This window comes from Pelophylax lessonae (assembly GCF_965119305.1).
Source record: "Pelophylax lessonae genome assembly, chromosome: 10".
NCBI classification, from domain to species: domain Eukaryota; kingdom Metazoa; phylum Chordata; class Amphibia; order Anura; family Ranidae; genus Pelophylax; species Pelophylax lessonae.
The window spans coordinates 209,405,419-209,432,886 of NC_138777.1; the positions used below are offsets into that span (position 1 = coordinate 209,405,419).

The window sequence follows — 27,468 nt, forward strand, 5'->3', positions numbered from 1 at the left end:
TTGGGGTTTGGGGTCATTTAGATCCCTCTACAAGAGTACCTGTCAAGTAAAAAAAAAGAAATGTTTAAATGTACCAAAATATCAACCGCGATGACCAAAATATCGGTATCAGCAATGAAAAAACGATATCGGTCGATCACTAGATATACATGCAGTATATACATAGAATATAAATATACTAGTGATCGACCAATATCGTTTTTTTATTGCTGATGCCGATACCAATATTTTAGTCATCGGATATCGATATCGGCCGATATTTTCGGACATTTAAAAAAACATTTTTTTTATTTTTATTTTTTCACAGGTACTCTTGTGGAGGGATCTGGGAGTCTAAAAGACCCCAAACCCCTCCTCTGCACTTAAGCATTCAAAACGCCAAGTTTGGCTGTTTTGAATGCTGTCATTTTTTTTAATTTTGTGCCGAGTACCCGGAAGTGATGTCATGACATTACTTCCGGGTTTCTACATGGAGACCCGATCAGAACCGTGCAGGTAGGATGCCCGGGTCTCCCGGTGGGACGGGAGACCCGGCAGAGGCGCGGAATGCGGCGGGAGGGGGCGACGTCCCCTCCCACTCCTTGTAATGACAGTCGAGCGGCTTCTCAGCCTCATCGGTTGTTATTACAAGACAGCCGACCGTCGGCTATGGATGCCGGTACTGGGATGATGCATCTAGCTGCAGGCATCACTCCGGTACAGCACTTTCCGTAATATCGGCAATATCGGTTACCTCAGGGGTCGATTCCTATATATCGGGCAAAGTGCAGATCAGCCCTCGATATCGGTGTTGCCGATAATCGGTCGATCCCTAAAATATACATGCAGTATATACACAGGGTTTATTAAAGGGCAAAGCCTAAACTTTATTTTAGTTTTGGTTGCAGAAAGGTTGATTTTTGTGTACCCTCACTTCCTGTTCTGTTACACAGAAAGGAAGTGAGGAAAACATTTTCAAAATGGGGACACAGGGACACAGACAGCATAAAAAACCCTTTTATACTTAAAATATTGTTTAAGTTGTGTCCCTGTTGCAGAGATTTTTTTTTTTTTTACTTTCTGATTTGTCGGACACCTTTACAAGACAGGACATTTTTTAGCAACAAAAGTTAAAGAGTCCCACTCTACTCAAGCCTAAAAAAAAAAAAAAAGACTTGATTGGACTTGGCAGATGTGTTGTTCCTGCACTGGAAAAGTTCCAATCAGCGAGTCTTGATTCTGGCAAAGATACAATGTAACTATTAGGACATTTACAGTGCCAGCTAGGGGGCGATGTTGAGCATTTATGAATATCTGAAGCTGCAGAGAAAGTTACGCCTTACAAAATCTCTGACCAATCATTATCATTTCAGGAGGAAAGGGGGAGGGGAGATAACAATGCATTGGTTGCTTCAATGGGTGGTGGAAGATAGCAGAAAATACCAACAGAGAAAGGACAGACGTCTCCCAGCTTGTATTAGTGGGTGCAGGAAGCGGCAGAAACTGCAGGAAGCGATTACATTCAGTGTAGAGGAGGGATGAAAGAAAGTAGAAAAAAAGTGCTGCTCTAGATTTGGGCTGCATGCACCGCGTTCATTCTGAGTTCAGCTTTTTCCCTGGTCACTTTAAATCAAGATTGCAGATCAGATGACTCTAACTGGAGATTTATCCTCTCTACAGTTCAGCTTCAACACTGATTGAAAACTGCAGATGCAGGACATGGCTTATCCTGTAATCTCAGCAGACACTTAGCAGGCTGATATACATTGTATACCCATACAGATACACTCTGTAGATGAAATCTGTTTACACCTGGCCATTACACCTACATGAGCTTGTTAGACTTTCATTCCAAATCCATGGCCAATAGGGAGTGTAGCCCTCCCCCCATGGTCATTAATTTGACATTAAAGTGTTACTAAACCCACAACAGTAAAATCAGTCTTTATATGCAGTAAAGCATGCTTGTTATATTCATTGTGGAAAAATGCTGTTTGATCCTGTCTTCTTTGATCCTCCCCTTCTTCCACTGTCCCCAATCCATCTCCTGATAGTACAGAGCCTTGGGGGCACGATGCACATGCTCAGTTTGGTGTGTATTGCTTTTTTTTTTTCGTTGTGAGGGTGCATGTGCTCAGCTCAGGGCCAATCAGCACTGTCCAGACAGAGGTCATGTAGCCTCATAGGACAGTCAGAGGAGAATGAAAACTCCTCCTACAAGCTTTAACCAGATAATGATAGAAGTCACAAGACTGCTATATACTGATGAGAAAAGGTATTTAGCAGTTTATATTTACTAGAATAATTGCATTTCCGTGTTCTGTGTACTGTGGGAGAGCAGATATAGTGACTGCAAGCTCCTGGGTTTAGTAACACTTTAAAGCTTAATTTAATTAAAATAACAAACATGTTATACTTACCTGCTGTGCTCTGATTAATGGTTTTGCACACAGCAGCCCCGATCCTCTTCTTCTGGGATCTTCCACTAGCGCTTCAGGCTTCTCCTCTTCGGCAAGTGCCCCCACGGAACGCCGCTTTCCATGTGGGCACCCGTGCGGGCTCGCTCCTGAGCCACCCTGTCTGCGTCTATAGACACAGAGTGGGTGGCTCGGCCCTGCCCCCCTGTTTGCTCGGCACAGCATCTGATTGACAATCTGCTCATGGTGGAGGGAGACAGCACGAGAGTCGCTGCTCTTATGCACTCCAATGGACTGGTTCGGCGTAAGAGTAAGAGTTGGCTAAGGGGGATCCTGCAGCACAGAAGGTTTTTCACCTAATGGATAGAATGCATTAAGGTGAAAAACCTTAAGGCTTTAGAACCACTTTAATTTGGAGTTGCCCACCCCTCCCCCTATGGCCATAATTATGGAGTTGCCCCTCCCTCCATGATCAAAATATGGAGTTGCACGCCCCCCATGGCCATAATTATGGAGTTGCCGCCCTCCCCCAATGGCTAATAATATGGAGTTGCCCCCTCCCCCATGCTCATTAATATGTCTCCTCCCCCTATGGTCATTATTATGAAGTTGCTCTTCCCCCAATGACCATTATTATGGAGCTTCCCCCCTCCCACCATGGACATTAATATGGAGTTGCCCTCCCCCATAGTCATTATTATGGAGTTGACCCCCTCCCCCAAAGGCCAATAATATGGAGTGCCCCCTCTCCCATGGTCATTAATATGGAATTGCCCCCCCCCCCCCATGGTCATCATTAATATGGAACTGCCCTTCCCTCATGACCAATTATTATGGAGTTGCCCACTTTGTAGCTATAAATTCCTCTACTCTTCTTGGAAGACTTTCCTTAAGATTTTGGAGGGTGTCTGGGGAAATCTGTGCCCATTTGTGAGGTCAGGTACAGATGTTGGACGATAAGACCTGGCTCGCAATTGGCGTTGCAATTCATTCTAATGGTGTTCAGTGGGGTTGAGGTCAGGACACTCAAATTTCTCCACACCAAACTGGTCCCACAATGTCTTTATGGGGCTGGCTTTGCACACAGGGCACAGTCACGGGGTAACGGAGAAGGGTCTTCACCAAACTGGTACAACAAGGCTGGAAGAGCACAATGGTCTACAATATCTTAGTATAATATAGTATTAACAGGACCCATCACTGGAGACACCTGAACTCCATTATTAGGAGGGGGAGTTCATGTACATCTGACGATATAATATACTGTAGGTGTGATGGTCAGGTGTTCACAGATATTGACCATGTAGGGTACAAGCAGAGCCACCAGGGGGAGCAATGTAAAAAAAGTGTCATATCAAAAATGACTGCAGCAGAGCAATGGAAATGGCATGGCGTTATCAAATGGAAATGGTAAATAATGTTTATCTGGGGTTACTGCAAAAAGTAATAAAATCTATAGCTTGCCTAGATGTCTTGCAAATGTCCTGTGAATATTTCGTAAACTGCAAGTAAAAATCTATTGGATGGGCCAACCTGTAAATGACGAATTTCAAAGTTCTGGATGGAGTTTATAGACAGAACGCTTTTTCCCGGGGTCACAGAAGAATCTTGATTAAACCACTAAAACATTCAGTATGGCAATACATGCTGATTCCTCCCGGTGAATTCCCTCTGTTGTGGTGTAATTATGTTATGAAAAATTATTAATGCGGCATTATTTCATGAAGTGCAAATAAGGGCAACCAAACTGATAAGAGACATGGAGGAGCTCAGCTATGAGGAAAGATTGGAGGAACTGAATTTATTCTCTTTTGAGAAGAGCAGATTAAGGGGGGATATGATCAACATGTATAAATACATAAAGGGTCCATATAGTGAACTTGGTGTTGGGTTATTCACTTTAAGGTCATCACAGAGGACAAGGGGGCACTCTTTACGTCTGGAGGAAAACAGATTTCGTCTCCAAATATGGAAAGGTTTCTTCACAGTAAGAGCTGTGAAAATGTGGAATAGACTCCCTCCAGAGGGGGTTCTGGCCAGCTCACTAGATTGCTTTAAAAAAGACCTGGATTCTTTCCTAGGTGTAAATAATATAACTAGGTACTAAAATTTAAAGGTAAAGTTGATCCAGGGAATATTCGATTGCCTCTCGGGGATCAGGAAGGAATTTTTTCCCCTGCTGTAATAAATTGGATCATGCTTTCGCCTTCCTCTGGATCAACTGTGGGCATAGGATTGTGTATATGGGGTTGTATGGTTGTGTTTTGTTTTTTACTGGTTGAGCCAGATGGACTTGTGTCTTTTTCAACCTGACTAACAATGTAACTATGAGCTGAAAGATTTGAAGAGCCATCTCTATCTTCTGTCCAACCGTAAATGAACCATCGGAACAATAATAAGAGCAATGATGACATAGTACAGGATACCCTCCACTACCCTGAGTTATTTGCTTGTAGTGTGAGCCCAGGTGTCTCTGAAACAGGGGAGGACTGGCCCAGAGGGCAGGGGGGCAATTGCCCCCCGGGCTGCTCTGATGCCCCATAAAAAGGCTGCACCGCTTCTGCCACAGACATGGCTAAAGGATTCCTGGTGAAAAGAAGTAAAAAGTCCCCACTGCTGACCTACTGAGTGCGGGATGACGATTAGGAAAAAGCGCAGACCCCCCCCCAGCATTGATGGTGTAAGTTGTGTCTGAGCAGAGGCTGGTGTCATGCCCCACTGGAGACTCTCCTCCCCCAGCCAGCCCTGACCGAGCTGTCCCAGCAACCCCCAACTGCCCCCTGCTGGCCAGGTGGGGAACCTGGATTCAATCAGTAGAGAGTACATGGAGCAGAGCTTCAGCTTTGAATGGGGGTCAGGAGGAGGCCAGGAGAAGAGTGGGAGGGGCGCAAAGCCACTGCACCATGGGCCTCTGCTTTGTACTTGCCCCCTGGGCCGAAAGTTGCCAGTCAGCCCCTGCTCTGAACACACCACATCATTATTATTGTCCCCCCTGGATCAGTGTTCTCTGTACAGCACTACAGAATATCTCAGAGCTATATAAATGTATAATAATATTAGTTTGTGACGGGGGGGGGGGGGCATTAGAGTGTAAGCTGTACAGCCCCATAGTATATGTCAGTATATGTAAGATAATAACAATAATAGTGTGACTGTGGGGGGCCATTAGAGTGTAAGCTCCTTTGGTATAGAGACTGAAATGACTGGCTCAGTGTTCTCTGTACAGCACTACGGTATGTCTGAGCTATATAAATGTATAATAATGTGTGACTGTGGGGGGACATTAGAGTGTAAGTTCCTCTGTTGCAGAGACTGATGTGACTGGCTCTGCGTTCTCTAAACAGCACTACTGTATATGTCAGGGCTATAGTTTGTATAATAATATTAGTGTGTGAATGTGGGGGGGGGGCATTAGAGTGTAAGCTCCTCTGGTACAGAGACTAATGTGACCGCCTTAGGGTTATCTGTACAGAACTATGGTATATGTCAGAGCTATATAAATGTATAAAAATAATGTGTGACTGTGGGGGGATATTATAGTGAAAGCCCCTCTGGTGCAGAGACTGACATGACTGGCTTGGTGGTCTCTGTACAGTCCCAATGTACATGTTAGTGCTACAAAAATGTATGATAATAACAATAATAATAGTGTGACTGTGGGGGGACATTAGAGTGTAAGCTCCTCTGGTGCAGAGACTGATGTGACTGGCTCAGTGTTCTCTGTACAGCACTATGGTATATGTCAGAGCTATATAAATGTATAATAATGTGTAATAGTGGGGGGATATTAGAGTATAAGCTCCTCTGGTGCAGAGACTGATGTGACTGGCTCAGTGTTCTCTCAACAGCACTATGGTATATGTCTGGGCTATAGAAATGTATAATAATAATAATAGTGTGTGACTGTGGGGGGACATTAGAGTGTAAGCTCCTCTGGTGCAGACACAGACATGACTGGCTTGGTGTTCTCTGTACAGCCCCATAGTACACGTCAGAGCTATATAAATGTATAATAATAGTGTGACTGTGGGGGGACACTAGAGTGTAAGCTCCCCTGGTGAAGAGACTGATGTGACTGGCTCTGTATTTTATTTTATTATTTTTTTTAATTTTCATTATTATTTTCCAAGAAATTTCAAAGTAATATAAGCAAACAGAAAATGAAACAAATTATCATAAAATTACAAAGAAGAATCTATAACAAGCAATCTGATGGCACAAGTACCAATAAATGTTCCTTTTAACGTTTGAAAAGGTTTGGGTACCAAAAATATATCTGATTTTGGTGGTTTTGTCTTAAAGTATGGAAGAATAATGTACTATGGTTGTGTACCATAGTATTAAGATTGCTAAACATTAGTAGTATTTAAATGATTATATTATTATTATTATATATGAATACTTTTAGTATTATTAATACTTATGTGTGACTGTGGGGGGGGGGGGCAATAGAGTGTAAGCTCCTTTGATGCATAGATTGATGTGACTGGTTCAGTGTTCTCTGTACAGCCCCATAGTATATGCCAGAGCTATATAAATGTATAATAATCATAGCATGACTGTACGGCTCAGTGTTCTCTGTACAGCACTGCGGTATATGTCAGAGCTATATAAATGTATAATATAATGTATGACTGTAGGGGGCAAGTATAATGATAGAATGTGGCTGGATGTCGGACTTCGGCCATATGCACACCATTGTAGGGTCTGTATTATATGCACAGCACAAGCTAATCAGTGCTAATCGTCTGCTGCAGCCCCTCCCCCTGCTGTTATCCTCTGCATCGCCTCTCCCCTCGTCAGCTGACAGAGATGCTGCTGAGAGAGGGGAAGCGTAAGATGTTGCCTAGCAACAAGGCAGCCAACCAAATGCGACAGGGTGACAGTCAGCTGGCTGGATACAAGACATGCACCAACACCCTGCCGTAACCCTCCATCTTTAACCCCGGGATCTCGCAGCTCCTCCGAGAGGAACAGGAGTAGAGATGAGCTGGGATTTGGTTCAAATGTGGCCATGGGACAAGGTCAATTTAGCCCACAGCGCTGAATCCTAAAGCCCTGGCCAGCGGTGATAGCGTTAATCTTAAAAGTTTGAAATTGATACATTGTATGAAGCAGCCAATCTCAACCAGGGTTCCATAGAACACCAGATTGAGAGACATTCCTTCAGAATGAGCAATTTCTTCTCAAAAATCAGTAATCTTTTTACGTCTTTGTAAGGGGGCATTCCTCCAATGTAAGCAGCATTCTTCCCACCGAACACTGGTCTAAGGGACATTCTTCCCACTGATCACTACTGTATAAAGCATTCTTCCCACTGATCAACAATGTAAGGGACATTCTTCCCACTGATCACCAATGTAAGGGGTATTCTTCCCAATGACCACTAATGTAAGGGGTATTCTTCCCACTGACCACTAATGTAAGGGGTATTCTTCCCACTGACCACCAATGTAAGGGACATTCTTCCCACTGGCCACAAATGTAAGGGACATTCTTCCCACTGACCACTAATGTAGGGGACAGTCTTCCCACTGACCACTAATGTAAGGGACATTCTTCCCACTGATCACCAATGTAAGGGGTATTCTTCCCAATGACCACCAATGTAAGGGTTATTCTTCCCACTGACCACTAATGTAAGGGGTATTCTTCCCACTGACCACTAATGTAAGGGGTATTCTTCCCAATGACCACTAATGTAAGGGGTATTCTTCCCAATGACCACTAATGTAAGGGGTATTCTTCCCACTGACCACTAATGTAAGGGACATTCTTCCCACTGATCACCATAGTAAGGAGCATTCATCCCACTGATCACCAATGTAAGGGACAGTCTTCTCACTGACCACCAATGTAAGGAGCATTCTTCCCTCTGATCACCAATGTAAGGGACATTCTTCCCACTGATCACCAATGTAAGGGACATTCTTCCCACTGATCACCAATGTAAGGAGCATTCTTCTCACTGACCACCAATGTAAGGAGCATTCTTCCCTCTGATCACCAATGTAAGGGACATTCTTCCCACTGATCACCAATGTAAGGGACATTCTTCCCACTGATCACCAATGTAAGGAGCATTCTTCTCACTGACCACCAATGTAAGGAGCATTCTTCCCTCTGATCACCAATGTAAGGAGCATTCTTCCCACTGATCACCAATGTAAGGGACATTCTTCCCACTGGCCACAAATGTAAGGGGTATTCTTCCCTCTGATCACCAATGTAAGGAGCATTCTTCCCACTGATCACCAATGTAAGGGACATTCTTCCCACTGATCACCAATGTAAGGGACATTCTTCCCACTGGCCACAAATGTAAGGGACATTCTTCCCACTGACCACCAATGTAAGGGACATTCTTCCCACTGGCCACAAATGTAAGGGACATTCTTCCCACTGACCACTAATGTAAGGGACATTCTTCCCACTGACCACCAATGTAAGGGACATTCTTCCCACTGATCACCATAGTAAGGAGCATTCATCCCACTGATCACCAATGTAAGGGACATTCTTCCCACTGACCACTAATGTAAGGGACATTCTTCCCACTGACCACCATAGTAAGGAACTTTCATCCCATTGACCCCCAATGTAAGGGACATTCTTCCCACTGATCACCGATGTAAGGAGCATTCATCCCCCTGACCACTAATGTAAGGGACATTCTTCTCACTGATCACTGATGTAAGGGAATACTAGAATTTTCTGGATCTGCATTTTTGTCTGCACATTCGTTTTATTTGCTTTGTTTTATTATTAATGTAGCGGGGTTAAACATGCCTAAAGACACTGTTTGATATGTGGGAAGGAACTAGGCTCCCTCTAGTGGTAGCTGCATGGAATTTCCCGGGCTGTGACTTCCTTTTCACAAGATGAAGAAACTACATCTCCCAGGCTGCTTTGCAAGATCCAGGAACTAGGCTCCCTCTAGTGGTAGCTGCATGGAATTTCCCGGGCTGTGACTTCCTTTTCACAAGATGAAGAAACTACATCTCCCAGGCTGCTTTGCAAGATCCAGGGTGCACGGCTGCACCGCACGGCACTATGGGGGAGGTTATTTAAAGGAGAGAGAAGCGCGCGAAGGGGGGGGCCTTTCTGCGCTGGACTCTGAGGAACCAGCGAGCGAGAGTGAAGGACTGACACTGGATATTGGGCCAGAGCCTTTTAGCCTGGAGGGACGACGTGGAACCGTCCCATCTCAAGCACGAGGCACATTCCTGGAGGTCATACTGCTGTTTGCCGAGACCGGAAGTCATCCGCCAGAAGGACCCCGCGCGGCTGGCATATAGCCAAAGGACTGAGACCGCAGTGGAAGCGCGCGAAGGAGAAACTTCTGTTGGTGAGAGGGCACATGCCCAATAACTGACTTTATCTGCTGAAGAGACAGTTTTATCTACAGATAGCGGTAGCGCAGCAGGAGGTGATAAAACCCCGGGGTTTATCACCATACTCTCTCAGGAGACTCATAGACAAACAATAAGGTCTGTAAAGGAGTCGCCAGAGGCTTATCTCTCTCGCAGAAGTTATTGCTCAGTTACGCAGACACCCTGCGGTGACAACTAACAGCTCGTTGTTTTCTCTCTCTTGATCTTTATTCCTAATCTGGATTACAAATGAGCTCTATTCAATAACCTTGCTAGCGAAGATCAACAAGAAAGAAGAGAACTCTGGGGGAGGGACTCAGATAGGCCCACCTACCTGGTACTGTGTCTAGCCTTAATGCAGGAGGAGTGTGGGGGTATTCTTTTACCTTTTTAAAGCTGTTTTAAATAACCTTTTATGGACTTGTATTGTATTGTATTGTATCTCCCCTATTCAATTTGATATATAGTAAACTAAGTTTGGTTAATTACAATCTTGTGCGTTGCTCCATTGTGTCACCCAGAAGGACTACTATTCAAGAAGGTAACAAGGTATTGTTGCATAGTGAAGTATTGTATTCCAACCTGTGTATCTATTTGATAGTCCAGTCCTATTCTGGGTCAGTTGTGCCTGAGGAGGGATCGAGCCAATTTGATTGGGTTGTTAGGCAGGGTGTAGACCCAATAATATAATCAGCAGCTCCTGCGGGGGTGGTGCTACACGTGGGGGCTCGTCCGGGATTTCTACAGTCCTGCAACACAACCCTCTCAGCCCCAGAATCCCCTCCCACGCAGAAATGGATCCTGTCGCTGCTGCTGAGTGGTGCAAGGAAGAGAATGTCATAGTGGAAAATGGCCTGGTGGTTGAAATCAAGGGAGAAGCCTGGACTGAAGAAAAGCTCCTCCCTGTTTTAAGGGCACTATCCACAGACAGGAAATTCTGGGTGATTGACATAAAAACTGACACCACTGCCCCACACACGTATGCACTGTGTGAGTGGAGGAAAGGGGTCCCTGATTATTTCAATGGAAACAGTGTAAAAACTATTGACCAAACAGAACTTTTCCTGATACATCCAGGAGTTCCTACTGCGGGTCCCTCATCCACCACCCCTGGGGTATCCAGCCAAGAAAAAGGTGTCCAAGAAGGGCATCCTGAGTCATCACCTTTGTCGACTTTTAGCTCAGAACTGTGTGCTGTTCTTGGGGAGATTGTGGCACAATGTAGCAGGGACTCCTCGAGCTATCTGATGACTGGATATAGGAAGCTCCGGACATTCTCTGGGAAACAGCCTGTGCCTTCAGCAGAAGATGGGTTCGAAGAGTGGCTAGATACCGCCACTCAGGCTTTGGAGGAATGGGAGGTACCAGAACAGCACAAGAAGCAGAGGATCACAGAGAGTTTAAGGGGACCTGCATTAGAGGCTGTACGTAATCTAAAGCTTAGCAAGAAGAACTGCACTGCACAGGATTATTTGGACATTCTGCAAGATGTGTTTGGTCGGACGGAGAACGCGGCTGAACTTCTCTACCAGTTGGACCACTGTTATCAAGAAGAGGGGGAGAAGTTGTCCGAATTCATTAAACGTCTGGATAGGATTATCCACCAGATTCTGTTAAAGAAAGGAATAGACCCCCGGAAAATAGATGAGACTCGTGCACGACAGGTTCTGAAAGGGGCTCAACCTTTAGATCCCATTGCCATACTGTTACGAACTCGTCGAGATGGCGGCATTCTAGAATACCCCGATCTGATTCGAATGGTCAGAGAGGACGAGGTCATGTTGGACAACAAGAAGAAAAGTCGGCAGTTTTACTCAACTGCCCGGGTTGGAGTGATAAGTGTGGAAGAGGGTGACTCTCAAGTTGAACTCCTAAAGACCCAAGTGTCTCAGTTGATAGAAATGGTGTCCATCCTGACTGGTCAGGTATCCACTCTACCCAAGGGGAGTATATCAGAGAGGCCAGATGAACCTGTTAGTCTCAGCACAGATCCAGAGCCACGGCCTGCAAGATTGTTAACTTGTTTCAACTGCGGGGGAGTTGGGCATGTTAGAAGGGTATGTCCCAGCTCAGGAAATGCTGCCGCGAAACCTCGCGAGCCAGCGGGAAACTTCAGAGGACACCGGTGAAGGAGTCAACCGGGTGTCCGCCAGTCTTAAGGGACTCCAGAAGTGGTGCAGGATCAGGGAAACTGAGTCAGGGGGTCAGACCCAAATATAACACCCCCAGTTCTAGACTCCGGGTTACTGAGGGAAGGAAAGTCAATGCACACCGGATTCGGCGGGGGCCTAGATCAAGGAAGAAAAAGGAGAAGAGGGCCAGGGTACAGAGAACTGAATCAGATAACAAGGCTACATCAAGAGAATTCCCAACTAACTTGGTCGGGCCCTCCCCAGTGGTCTCGGTTCAGGTGGAAGGAATTTACACAAGAGCCCTCCTTGACACAGGGGCCCAGGTGACTCTTTTGTATAGAGACTTCTATGATAAATATCTTACCCATCTACCTTTGCAGAAGTTGGAAGATCTGGAGATATGGGGTATTGGGACCCAAAGTTTTCCCTATGACGGGTATCTGCCAATCAAGTTGACCTTTGATCCATCAGTGGCTGGTGAAGCGGAAACCTTCGACACCTTAGCGGTGGTCTGTCCTCGTCCACCAGGGGCCAACAAAAGCTCTCTCATCGTAGGAACAAACACTGACCTGGTAAGGCGCCTTCTGATACAACTGGTCCAGGGACAAGATGCTCAGGCGCCAAGGATCCATCCCATGCTACGGCAGGCCTACCAACGATTAGTGTTGGGGCAAGAGACCCCCGCAGAAGGAGTTGGACGACTCTGGAAGCTGGATAGAGCAGAAAAGGTCTTACAGCCAGGAGAGGTGGCCTGTTTTAAGGCTTCTGTTAAACTCACATGGCAACAGCCGGGTCCCTTCATTATCTTTGAATCAGGTCAAAAGGAGAGACAGAGAGGGATAGAAGTGATCCCTGAGGTGATCCCTTTGAAGGTGTTACAGGAAAACCGTGGAAGGGTTTTAGTGAGTGTCAGAAACACCTCTATTACACCAGTGAAGGTACCGGCCAGAGTGCTCCTGGGCCAAGTCAACCCGGCTACCCCAGTTGCCCCCATTGATTTCAAAGAAAAGGAACAGGGTGAAGCGGTTATAGAGGAGCTTTGCTCTGGAAACGCTGCCCTCCCGCCGGAATGGGTGAAGAGGGCCAAGGCACAACTTGCTCGATGGAGGGAAATATTCTCTAAGGACGAGTTTGACGTGGGATGTGCCAGGAGCGCCACTCATAAGATCCGCCTGAGTGAGGACAAGCCTTTCAGGGAGAGAGTCCGGCGAGTCCCCTTAGGTGACTTAGAAGATCTACGTCAACAGCTGGCAGAGCTCAAAAAGATCGGGATTATCCGAGAATCCAGGAGCCCGTATGCTTCCCCGATAGTGGTAGTCCGGAAGAAAAATGGATCTTTGAGGCTTTGTATCGACTACCGAACGCTGAACAGAAGAACCATCCCAGACCAGTATACCACTCCTCGAATCGAAGATGCCCTACAGAGTCTGTCAGGGGCGAAGTGGTTCAGTGTGATGGACTTAAAGAGTGGGTATTATCAGATCCCCATGCACCCTGAAGATCGGGAGAAAACAGCCTTCATCACCCCTGTGGGGTTCTTTGAGTTCAATCGCATGCCTCAGGGGTTGTCCGGGGCCCCTGCTACCTTCCAAAGGCTGATGGAGAGGACCGTTGGAGATATGAATTTGATAGAGGTACTGGTATACTTGGATGATGTTATCGTGTTTGGCAGAACTTTAGAAGAACATGAGGAGAGGTTGGAAAAGGTCTTGAAGAGGCTACATGAAGAAGGTCTGAAACTTTCTCCTGAGAAGTGCCAATTCTATCAGTCCTCGGTCCATTACCTGGGCCATATCGTGTCTGAAGAAGGGGTGGCCACTGACCCGGACAAGCTGGATGCTGTTGCTTCCTGGCCGAGACCCACAAATGTGACCGAACTCCGGTCATTCTTGGGCTTTTGCTCCTATTACAGGAGGTTTGTGGAGGGGTTCGCCCAGATTGCCCGACCCCTAAATGAGCTCCTGAAGAATGAAGAAGATGATGTCCCTGAGTTGGTAAAGCCGGCGAAGTCCACCATAGGCCCCCGGAAGGCTAAGGAATCCATCCAGGATCAGTGGACCCCGGAATGCGAAGGGGCCTTTGTCCAGCTGAAGGAAACCCTAACCACTGCCCCTGTGTTGGCCTATGCGGACCCCACAAAACCATATGAACTGCATGTTGATGCCAGCCGAGATGGGCTGGGGGGGGTACTTTATCAGGAGCATGAGGGTCATCTGCGACCTGTTGCCTATGTGAGCAGAAGCCTACTGCCTGCTGAAAGGAATTATCCTACTCACAAACTTGAATTCTTGGCCTTGAAGTGGGCAGTGGTTGACAAATTGAAAGACTACCTGTACGGAGCTGAATTCATTGTCAAGACAGATAATAATCCCCTCACCTATCTGTTGACTACGGCCAAGCTGGATGCAACAGGACATCGATGGTTGGCTGCCCTCTCTAGCTTCAATTTTAGCCTGAAGTATCGGCCAGGAATCGGAAATAGGGATGCAGATGCCCTATCCAGAAGGTTGCATGTTCCACAGGAACCTGCGGAAGAATGGACTCATTTGGCTCCAGAAGGGGTGCGTGCCCTATATCAGGGAACTGAATTTCGATCCCGAGGAGGGTCAAGAGCAGAAGAGATTGGGGTTTCGGCTATCGGAGTACCCAAATGCTACTGCCAGGTGACCCAAGTTGAAGGGGAGGGTTTGCCCCGGCTGTCCAAAAGGGACTTGCGGAAGGAGCAGTTGGAAGACCCTTTGGGAAAACTTCTCTTGGAAGCCCTGGAGATCCAGAGCCCTGAGTTGCTTCTAACTGACTCCCCTCAGGGGGCCCGTCTGTTGCATAGAGAGTGGACCCGGTTACAGATCAGAGAAGGAGTGGCCTACCGGAGAGGTCCATCTGAAGATCTGGAGGAGAAGTGGCAACTGTTCTTACCAGCTAAATACAGAGAGGGAGTTCTGGCCGCTCTTCATGATAATCATGGCCATCTGGGGCCCGAAAGAACCTTTCAGCTTGTCAGGGACAGGTTCTACTGGCCTTGTATGAGGGCCGAAGTTGAAGGATACTGTCATTCTTGTGTCCGGTGTATACAGAGGAAGACTCTGCCACGTCAAGCAGCCCCAATGGGCCATCTACAAAGTCAGGGACCCATGGAGCTGGTGTGCATTGATTTCCTTTGCTTAGAGCCTGATCTGAGTGGCCAGGGGAATGTCCTTGTGGTAACAGACCATTTTACCAGATATGCTCAAGCATTCCCAACAAGGGATCAGAAGGCCTCAACGGTAGCCAAAGTTCTTGTAGAGAAGTTCTTTGTACATTATGGGTTACCACAGCGCCTCCATTCTGATCAGGGAAGGGACTTTGAAAGCAGACTGATCAAGAGACTGTTAGATATGTTAGGCATTCAAAAGACTAGAACCACTCCCTACCATCCACAGGGGGATGCCCAGCCTGAACGATTTAACAGGACTCTTTTGGATATGTTGGGGACTTTGAGCTCAGAGAAGAAACAGCATTGGGGCAGGCACGTAGCTGCCATTGTGCATGCCTACAACAGCACTGTCAGTGATGCTACTGGATATTCCCCTTATCGGCTGATGTTTGGAAGGGAGGCTCGGTTGCCAGTGGATTTGGCCTTTGGCATTTCGCCTGATCATACCTCTTCAGCATCGCATAGAGGATATGTGGACCGACTGCGGAAGAGTCTGAAAGCGGCCTATGACAAGGCTCAGGCCACATCTGATCAACGTGGACTGCGGAATAAAAAAAATTTCGACCTAAAAGTTCGGATCCATGACCTGCAACCAGGGGACAGGGTTTTGTTGAGAAACTTGGGTGTCCCGGGAAAACACAAGTTGGCAGACCGCTGGAAGTCCCAACCTTATGTTATCTGTAAGCAACTGCCAAACCTTCCTGTGTACCAAATTCGGCCTGAGGGAAGTGTGGGTCCATTGAAGGCTTGGCATCGGAACCATTTGCTGCCTCTCTCTGAAGCGGTTCGTATGCCCCCTGTGGAAGACTTGTCAGCGGCCCCTTCGACTTCTCGCCGGTCCAGACCAGTTACCAGATCTCAGACGATGCTCCCAGATGAGGGAGAGGGAAGTTCTCCATCTGAAGATTTGGAAGATGAAGAGGAGGTACCCGACTGGTTGTGGTCATCTCAGTTGCCAGAACCCACACCTGCCTCCCTGTCTTCGTCTGACTTGGCTGATAGAGGAGCCCTTCGGGCAGAAGCCCCTGAATTCATACCCTTTCATATGCTTCCAGAAGAAGCAGCTGAGGATGAAGATCCTGAGGAGGAGGTTGCACCCTTCTCTGAAGAAGAACTGACCTCTCTTGAACCATCAGGTGCCTCTGTGTTGGAACATGAGGAGGGGGACATGGAAGAATCCTCAGAAGTGCCTGATCCTAGTACCTCTGAGAGCATGCCTCCACGGGAACAGAGGGAAAGGAGAGTCATTCACCCACCTAAGAGACTGACCTATGATCAATTGGGTGAATGTTCGGAAGAAGCTGTTTTTATCTCCAAAAGGTCTCCTGACCAGCCTAGTTCCTCCACTGTAGATTTGGTGGGGGACAACCCTAGCTCACCCCCAGGCACAACTGTACAAGCCACCCAAGTTTTGGGGGGTCTGTGAGAGATCATGAGAACAAAGTATTGAAGTAGAAAACGTTTGCATTTAAGTTTGTACATAAGGATATTGGGTTTGGCCATTATAATAAGCACAGTTTTTGATGTTCACAATTTGGTTTACTTTGTGAGTTAATGTTTGCGCACATTTTGTTGCTCTGACCTCACTATATGTTTTTTTCTCTTTCTCACCTTTTGATGTTTTTTTTTCAACACAAACTTTAAGATGTAAGTGTTTAAGAAATTGCAAAGGCACATGTGCTTTTTAAAGGAGCACTATATAAAAGCACTAGAAATCAGCACTATATTAACACTGTAGAAATCACTTATTTGCTTATTAATTGCACTTTATCGTTTTACTGTTGCACTGCTATTAGAATATAAAATTGGATGTATTCAGATTGACTTATTTCAGCAAAATGTTAATGTTTTTGTTGTATAATGCCAACCTATGCACTAGGGTACATACTGTTGACCTCTTTGGGGACCAAAGTTTCTCAAGTGGGGGGAGTGTGTAGCGGGGTTAAACATGCCTAAAGACACTGTTTGATATGTGGGAAGGAACTAGGCTCCCTCTAGTGGTAGCTGCATGGAATTTCCCGGGCTGTGACTTCCTTTTCACAAGATGAAGAAACTACATCTCCCAGGCTGCTTTGCAAGATCCAGGAACTAGGCTCCCTCTAGTGGTAGCTGCATGGAATTTCCCGGGCTGTGACTTCCTTTTCACAAGATGAAGAAACTACATCTCCCAGGCTGCTTTGCAAGATCCAGGGTGCACGGCTGCACCGCACGGCACTATGGGGGAGGTTATTTAAAGGATTGAGAAGCGCGCGAAGGGGGGCCTTTCTGCGCTGGACTCTGAGGAACCAGCGAGCGAGAGTGAAGGACTGACACTGGATATTGGGCCAGAGCCTTTTAGCCTGGAGGGACGACGTGGAACCGTCCCATCTCAAGCACGAGGCACATTCCTGGAGGTCATACTGCTGTTTGCCGAGACCGGAAGTCATCCGCCAGAAGGACCCCGCGCGGCTGGCATATAGCCAAAGGACTGAGACCGCAGTGGAAGCGCGCGAAGGAGAAACTTCTGTTGGTGAGAGGGCACATGCCCAATAACTGACTTTATCTGCTGAAGAGACAGTTTTATCTACAGATAGCGGTAGCGCAGCAGGAGGTGATAAAACCCCGGGGTTTATCACCATACTCTCTCAGGAGACTCATAGACAAACAATAAGGTCTGTAAAGGAGTCGCCAGAGGCTTATCTCTCTCGCAGAAGTTATTGCTCAGTTACGCAGACACCCTGCGGTGACAACTAACAGCTCGTTGTTTTCTCTCTCTTGATCTTTATTCCTAATCTGGATTACAAATGAGCTCTATTCAATAACCTTGCTAGCGAAGATCAACAAGAAAGAAGAGAACTCTGGGGGAGGGACTCAGATAGGCCCACCTACCTGGTACTGTGTCTAGCCTTAATGCAGGAGGAGTGTGGGGGTATTCTTTTACCTTTTTAAAGCTGTTTTAAATAACCTTTTATGGACTTGTATTGTATTGTATTGTATTGTATCTCCCCTATTCAATTTGATATATAGTAAACTAAGTTTGGTTAATTACAATCTTGTGCGTTGTTCCATTGTGTCACCCAGAAGGACTACTATTCAAGAAGGTAACAAGGTATTGTTGCATAGTGAAGTATTGTATTCCAACCTGTGTATCTATTTGATAGTCCAGTCCTATTCTGGGTCAGTTGTGCCTGAGGAGGGATCGAGCCAATTTGATTGGGTTGTTAGGCAGGGTGTAGACCCAATAATATAATCAGCAGCTCCTGCGGGGGTGGTGCTACATTAATAATTTTAGTTTTTCCCAGATAGGGTTGTGCTGAGACCATTGGATCACTTTGTCCCAAAAGTGGCTTCAATATTTCACCTCTCCAGTGAATGGGTGCTTCCAGCCTTCCCAGAAGAATCAGATACTTACCTGCATGAAATGGACATTCTAAAAGTCCTCAAATCCTATCTCCAGGCTACTTCTGCGTTCAGACGTTATGACAGACTTTTCATCCTACCTACCGGAAAATTTAAAGGGAAGGGAAGCTTTGGCCAGAACCATCTCGGCCTGGTTAGTTAAAACTATTCATCGAGCATATAGAGTGGCCATGAATAATCCTCTTGAGGTGGTTAGAGCTCACTCAACCAGGGCAATGTCTTCTTCTTGGGCAGCACATTCAGGAGTGTCTCTGGAGACAGTCTGCAGAGCGGCTAGCTGGCGGTTTATCCCCATCCGGGGAAGGTGGAGACACGCTTGTTGGCCGCATATCTGATTGCTTTCCACTTTATTCAGGGCCACTTCCACAGGCAGCAAGTCCTGCTGTGCAGGGGAGGACTGGCAAGGGGGGCAGGGTGGCAATTGCCCCCCGGGCCACTCTGAAAAGTGGTAAAAACTAGTAAAATGGCTGCACTCAGGGCTGGATTAATGTAGGGGCCAGACACTGTATACAGCTGTCAGTCCTAAACCAGGTGGGCATGGATAGTGAGCTGATTCCATGGTTCAATGGGCCACTTGACTGGACTTGCCCCCCAGGCCTAAGGCTGCCAGCCCTCCCCTGCTGCTGTGGTTGCCTACCGATTTTTCTACTGGGTAGCCCTGCCCCATGATTTCCTACAGAACAATTGTACTGTTTGGACCTACAATATCTGACCCTGATAAACAACTGCAGGCGGTTAGTATGCAAGGACATGATTTGTGCCTTCATCAATTGTTTCCAAGTTGCTCCACCTTCCCCGCCAACATATTGAGGCTTTGAGCTCTATACCATGTTGATGTTTTGATTATATACAGAGCACTGAACTATTAGCTCCAGAAGAAGCTTCTCAAGCGAAACATGTCGAGCGACCTGGCTCTATGAAATTTCTATGAAATTTCTGTATACCTATCATCACATCAACCGATCTCGATGGACGGCAGTACACACGCCTGTCATCTTCTGTGAGATCCTTTTGATGTGAAGTATCTAAAAAATACCGCAGTTACCACTGTTTGTGTTTGTACCTCATTAGTTTGTTATGGAGGTTACATATACTGACGCCTTTTTTGAGGCAAGCTACTTATGTCTTTGATGTATTGTTAGTTGTGTATCAATAAAATTGTTATATTTTAATATACTCAGTGCCTTTAAAGTCCATGTTTCTCCAACAACCTATCTCTAGAGCGGATAGCTGGTCTTCACATGATACGTTCTTAAGACACTACAAGGTGGATCCAGCAGCTCTCGCTATAGTAGAGTTTGGGAAGAAAACTATTCAAGCTTCTATGTCTATTGTCAAATAAAGACTAAAGCCCCGTACACACGATAAGAAATTCGGAAGGGAAATTTCGTCCGACGATCGATCTGCGGATTTTCGGATTGTTAGTATGGTGCTTTCGACAGCCGACTCCGACTTTTCGGCTGACAAAATCCTGATGAGCAGGCATTAAAATTTTTGTCCTCTGTCGACACACGTCCGATTTTCGTCTCATTAGTACAGATTTAGACAGGGAAAAATCTTATGAGCAAGACTAGGCATGCTCAGAGATGAAAGAACACATAGAAAGCAATCCAACACATGACATCACTTCTGAAGTAGAATTCTGTCATACGGGAAAATTCGTATGAAAATAACCTCTTCACATTCCACATCAGACAAGCATGCCACAAAAAACGGACGGCAGATCGTTCGATAATCTTATCGTGTGTATGGGGCTTAAGTTTGCAGCATTAAACCCTCCCTCTCAAAAGGTCATTATTTATCATATGTATGCTGCCATGTTGGTGTCAGGAAAATGGAAAATTGTATCCAATACTTACCGTAATTTTCCTTTCCTGAAGTCAATACATGGCAGCATACGAACCCTCCCTCTGATCCCTGTGCTTTATATGGAGAATGTGGAAGGTTGCTCTCAGTCAGACTTTTATAGATTTAAACAGGTCCTTCCTGTGGGTGGATATAGGGGCGGAGCTATATCATATGGATGCTGCTATGTATTGGCGTTAGGAAAAGAAAATGACGGTAAGTATTTGATACAATTTTCCATTCTCCCTGCACACTGTGAGCTTCTCACAATGTGCATTAGAAGATGCATCAAGTCAGATTGAGCCCGCCTAATTTTCTGCCTGAAGGAGGTCCAGCATCATCTAGCACTTTCCCCCCCTGGCCAGCCCCTTTCATTAATTATATTTCAGTTCTGTCAAAAATGGAGCCTCAGCATCATAAAACTAGGGCGCTCTGCTTGCAAATACAGGCTGCCTAGGAACACCTACTCCTCCAAATCGACACCCATATATCAAGGTATTTTGATATTTGCATATCTCCTCCCAAGAACCAGCCCCCTGCTTGCATCAGGACTGAGGGTTCTTGAGAGGAGTACTGAGGGCTCTTTAGAGGAGTACTGAGGCAGGGTGCTGTGATGTTTTCAGGAAGCCATGTACAGCACCCTGCCAGCCCCTCCACTAGCCATGATCTGCCTGCATTGCATAAAGAAGTGCAGAGTCCCAGTGATGACATATTTGGGACTAAAATAAGATCTGTAATGAAAATGGAAGGTTTACATTAAAAATGTAATTTTTATGTTGAGGGGTGGGAGCAGAGAATTAGCGAGGGCAAAATATAAGCAGAATAAACTTGCTTTAGGGGAAAATCTCCCTAGTGGGGGACACAGATAGCAGAAAATAAACTGATCAGGGATGTATTCCTTTCCTACTCTATCCAAAATATCAACGAAAAGTTTTTGCTATACATACACCTTAAAATCTGTTCTATGATTTTATAAAAGAACATAGAAAATATAAAAAAATGATAGTGAAGAGCAGATAAGGAGCTCAGCCCTTACCGTGGGTTTGAGCTCTGCCGGGCTCTCCTCATCGGATTCTAGTGCAACAGGTAAAGATTTCTGAGGCGGGGAAAGGGTCAAATCCCGACGCAGGAGCCGAGACTCGCCCTTCTCCCCAAACCGCAGTGTATCCAGTTTCTGCACGGTGGGCTCAGCCAGGGCTGCCGGCCGGAAGTTCTCTTTGTTCTGAGGTTTGGACCTCAGTCTCTGAACGCCGTACGTGCGGTCCTCTAGGTGGTGGCCCTCAGCGGGATTCCGTGGGCCGCCTTTGACGTAGTGTCTTTTTTGGGTGTGTATCTCTTGCATATAAGAATCCATCCTCTTCAGGGGTTTCATTTCCATCTCGTAGTTGCTGAGCTTTTCCTCGTCCACCTCCAGCAGCTTGTTACCACCTGGGCTGTGGTTGTGGGTTCGGTGGGAAGTCCATGACACCGTGGTGGGTGAATCGGCCCACCGCTCCCTCGGCTTGTGGTTGGAGACCTGGTGCTTGTGGCCAGTGCTCTTCATCACCAGGTCTTCTGGGATGGAACAAGGTCCCAGTGGGTTACCCGGCCCTATCCCCACTCTACCCCCGCCAACTTCTCCCCAACTGTTGGGTCTGACATAGTCCCCGCCTCGGCCCTCCAGCAGCATCTGGATGTCCCCTCCCCTGTCCTCATCCACAGACAGCTGTCGGGAGAAATGGGCGCTCTTGTTCCTGGACTTAGGGGCTGGCTGTGACAGAGGAGGGGTGGAGGGTGGGCTGCATAGCGGGCTCCTTGTCGGACTGTCGTCCGGAGTGACGTCGGACGGGGTGGTCCCTTTCCGGTACAGTTCCGGGCTATCTTGCTGCGGTGGGGTTTCTGCTGAGATGACCTCGATGTCGTCACTGGAGTGTTGGTGTTTTGGCCTCTGGCATTTGAGCCCTGGGCACAGAGAAAGGGAAAACCAATGTTACGTAGGCATAACAAACAACCCATATTAATGTAACATCATACATATACCTATGACTAGGAATAGGTTAAGGTTCGGCCCAACCTCGGTTGAACAGTCACATGATAACTGCCTGCTGGCTCAATTAGCTGCGGCCGTGGAATTACTTGCCCTGCATTGTGATATCTGGATAATGTCATGGACCAAATATGATGACCATATGATGCCACCAGTATCTCTGCCCCTGCATGTAACAAAGGATGAGGATGCTTGTGACATCACTGACCTAATATGGTCACAAGGCCATATTAGGCCAATGACATTGGCCATTTGTGCTCAATGCCATGTGCTCATATTAGGTCAATGATATCATCTACATCCCTGCCTTTTTGTTACTTATGGCTGTGGGACAGGGATGCTGGTGACATCATTGACCTAATATGGCTACATCTTCAGACTTGATCAATGAAATTGCTGAAAAATAGCCATATGGCCATATTAGGGTAATGATATCACCACATCTCTGCCCTTTATTACGTAAAGTGCCAGTGCTAGTGATGTCTTCTCATATGGGATTCAGGTGACACTCCGTGCCCCCCTCCTGAGTCCCCACTCACCAGCAATATGATTAGAAACAGCGTTGTATATGGATAGATGGATCTAGCCCCTTTCTTCTCTGGCAGTAAACAAGGCTCTCAAAGCATAATGATGGTATATGTTCCAATGAAGACAGGGATAATCATAGCAAAATATTGTTTGCTTTATTGAAAGATAAAAGCATAAATGCACTTACAGCAGTAAAAAAAGGTTTGAGCATGTAAACCAAAGGATCACCGCCACAGTGTTCGTATCAGCTGTCGGTTTGGCATCTCTATCTCTTTCCCCGCTTGACGAGTTTCACCCCTCCCACTGGGCGTCTTCAGAAGCTGGGGGCACTCGCAACTGGCTCTCTCTTATATCCTAAACCCCTCCTACTACACCCTATACCTCCCACTCCTCCCTGTTACTTCAGATTTACAAGATTCTGCATCACTTCCGGTTGGCAGCCGGAAGTGGTGTGATCGCCATATTGGTACACCCTATTGTGTGAATACTATGTCCTCCATATGTTTACACCCTTATGACAATTGCCAAATAATGTACTAACATTAAATCAATAAGAGGTGGCTATACATAAAATTTTATCAATTACAATGCGGTCCAACACCAATACTATCAGAATATAGACCAATGGATTAACCCCTCCATGGGTACATTATTTTATATATAATGATTCTACCTATTATTGTCTATATGGACAGGGTAACCCATGCTCATACATTTACAACATTATATGGAAATATACATGTATATACATTAAACAAAAAATAAGTACCGTATATTAAATCATAATTACTACAGATAAATACACAATATAACATATATATAAAAATATATATAAAAAAAACATAAATAAAAAAATGATAAAATTTATTTTTAAAATAATTAGATTTTTTTTTTTTATTTAGTGATGAAGCAGTTTATATCTAGATCCACGTTTAACCCTAAAGGTGCCATCGTATGTAACTGGTATATCCATTTTGTTTCACTTTGTGAAATGGCCCTTTTCATATTTGTTCCCCTCCAGTGTTTTTCAATTCTATCTATTGCACAAAAAGACAGTTTGGTTGGGTCTCTATTACGGTCCCTATTATGGTATCTTCTTAAAGGAATCTTTTTTTTTTTTTTTAAATCTAGTGATGAAACAGTTTATATCTAGATCCACGTTTAACCCTAAAGGTGCCATCATATGTAACTGGTATATCTATTTTGTTTCACTTTGTGAGATGGCCCTTTTCATATTTTTTTCCCCTCCAGTGTTTTTCAATTCTATCTATTGCACAAAAAGACAGTTTTTTACCTATTATGGTATCTTCTTAAAGGATTCTAGAGACTATGGTGACGGAAACCTTTTTTAATTTTGTTTACATGTTCCCTGAGTCTTATTCTTGATTCTCTCTTATGGCACGTTTCCACTGCAAGTACCGGCTTGGCTCCACTCGGCCCTGCTTCGCCCTGCTTGGCTCATTTGGTTTTCCACTGCATGGTACCGCATGGTACGATGTTGGAACAGTTCGGTACGGTTTGCTTTTCCACTAAAGTAGTAAGTGGGTGGGATAACAACGATTCTCTGACCAATCAGTGGCTAGAAGTGACAAACAGTCAAGGTTGCATGCAAAGGATTGTGGGATATGGTACCGGTATGGCCCTCTTGGAACCACAACTGAGGTGGTACTGTTTAAGCGAGCAGTACCGTTCGGTTAAATGTAGTGGAAAAGTGCCACCGTACCATACCGAACTGTTCCAACACCGTACCATGCGGTACCATGCAGTGGAAAAGTGCCATTAGTTCTGTCCACATATTGCAGTCCACAATCACACAATAATAGGTATGTGACGCGTGTGCTGCAACACGTAATAAATCTAGATATTTCATATACTTGTGCTGCGGCATTAGATTGGAAATGTGTTGTTTTTCTTTTCTCTTATTTGCAAGTTCTGCATGTGAGGCATTTTCCACATCTGAATAAAAATCCCACCTGGTCTAAAAAAGTGACTGTTTTTTTAGGTGGGTCAGGGATACTTTTGATAAGGTTGGTGGACGTCTATATAAAAATCTGGGACGTTTAGGTAAGGATTTGGCAAAAAAATGGGGTCTCTGCGTAATATTGATTAGTGTTTTTTAACTACTTTTTTTATTTGTTTGTATTGTCGATTATATTCTGTACAAAATACTATATCAAATTCATCATTCTTTTTTTGTTTGGGAATAAGAAGTTCTCCTCTATTCATAGTGCTTACTTCATTCTGGACCTTTTGTAAATATGAATGTTTGCATCCTTTTTCTATAAACCTGTTTATTAATGTTTGTGTTTATTAATCTCTTTACTATAAACTTCTTATTCTAAAAGGGACCCAACCAAACTGTCTTTTTGTGCAATAGATAAAATTGAAAAACACTGGAGGGGAACAAATATGAAAAGGGCCATTTCACAAAATGAAACAAAATGGATATATCAGTTACATACGATGGCACCTTTAGGGTTAAACATGGACCTAGATATAAACTGCTTCATCACTAATTAAAAAAAAAAAATATATATATATATATATTTTTTTTTAAAATCTACATTTTAGAATTTTTATATTTCATTTATATATATATATATATATATATATATATGTATATATATATATATATATATATATATATATATATATATTATATTGTGTAATCACCTGTAGTAATTATGGTTCAATATACTTATTTTTTGTTTAATGTATATACATTTGTATCCATATAATGTTGTAAATGTATGAGCATGGGTTACGCTGTCCATATAGACAATAAAAGGTAGAATCGTTATATATAAGATAATATACCCATGGAGTGGTAAATCCATTGGTCCATAATCAAATTATAATTATATTGTAATTGATCAAACTTTATGTATAGCCACCTGTTTAAGGATTAAATGTTAGTACAATATTTGGGAATTGTCATGGGGGGTAGACATATGGAGGACATAGTATTCACACAATAGAGTGTACCAATATGGGGGTCGCACCACTTCAAGATGTGATGCAGAACCCTATAAATTGGAAGTAACAGGGAGGAGTGGGAGGTATTGAGTGTAGTAGGAGAGGTTTAGGATTAAAGAGAGAGCCAGTTACAAGCGCCCCTAGCTCCTTTAGACGCCGAGTGGGAGGGGCGAAACGCGTCAAGCGGGGAAAAAGGTAGAGACGTCAAACCGACAGCTGATACAAATGCTCTGGCGACGAACCTTTGGTTTACTTGCTCAAACTTTTTTTTATTGCTGTAAGTGCATTTATGCTTTTATCTTTCAATAAAGCAAACAGTATGATTATCTCTCTCTTCATTGGAACATATACCATCATTATGCTGAGAGCCTTGGTGACTGCCAGAAAAGGAAGGAGCTAGATCCATCCATCCATATACCACGCTGCTTTTAATCATATTGCTGGTGAGTGGGGACTCAGGAGGGGAGCAAGGAGTGTCACCTGAATCCTATATGAGACATCACTAGCACCTAACTATCATTGATGGACATTTATTTGTTTGATTTCACCTTCACTTTATATATCATTGATTGCACTGACACTTCATATACTACTAGTACGTGTTATTGTTTTAAGGAAGCAGTGCGAAGTTTAATAACTTTTTTTGTCATTGTATGAGGTTTTTAACCTTTCACATTAGCAGCAGCTTCAATTTCAATTTTTTTTTTTTTACTTTTTATGCACTTTCAAATTTGAGTCTATTATATGTTAATTATTTACACATAGTTGTGAATACACCATAATTGACAGGACACTGATCAAAAAAACCCATAGCGCGGGTATAATCACCTTTTATATTGTTAAAATATGTCCATGTGCCCAAATTAGGTCAATGATGTCACCAACACCCCTGCCCCTTTGTTACGTGTGGCTTTGGGGCACAGAAGTTGGTGACATCATTGACCTATTATGGCTATATGGTGATATTTGGTCAATGACATTGTTGAAATATGGCCATGTCGACGTGTTTGGTTAATGATATCACCAGCATCCCTGCTCAAAAAACACACATAACAAAGGGACAAGGATGTTAGTGGCATCATTGACCTAATATGGGCACATGGCCATATCTGGTTAATGATGTTGTCCATATTTGTTCACGTGGTCATATCAGCTCAATGGCGAAGGTAGAAAATACTCTGCTCCTGACATTCCCTCTACCTTTCTGATTACACCCACCACCAAAATATGAAACCTCCAATATGATCCTCCATAGAGAATAGTTTGCTCTGGACATTCTCTCTATCTTATCGATTACATCCACCAGCAGGATATCACACACACATATATACACATACACACACACTATATTACCAAAATTATTGGGACGCCTGTCTTTAAACGCACATGAACTTTAATGGCATCCTCGTCTCAGTCCATAGTTTTCAATATTGAGTTGGCCCACTCTTTGCAGCTATAACAGCTTTAACTCTTCTGGGAAGGCTGTCCACAAGGTTTAGGAGTGTGTCTATGGGAATGTTTGACCATTCTTCCAGAACAGAAGCGCATTTATGAGGTCAGAAGGCCTGGCTCGCAGTTTCCGCTCTAATTCATCCAAAAG

General features: G+C 44.8%; 1 protein-coding gene across 1 annotated transcript in view; it reads right to left on the reverse strand.

Moving 5' to 3' along the window:
- The window catches only part of JPH3 (junctophilin 3), a 193,238-nt gene that overhangs the window by 3,423 nt on the left and 162,347 nt on the right, over positions 1-27,468 (reverse strand). Inside the window, exon 4 of the mRNA XM_082270411.1 lies at positions 21,375-22,279. Coding sequence (XP_082126537.1) covers positions 21,375-22,279 — 905 coding nt within the window. The remainder of the gene's footprint in view (positions 1-21,374; positions 22,280-27,468) is intronic.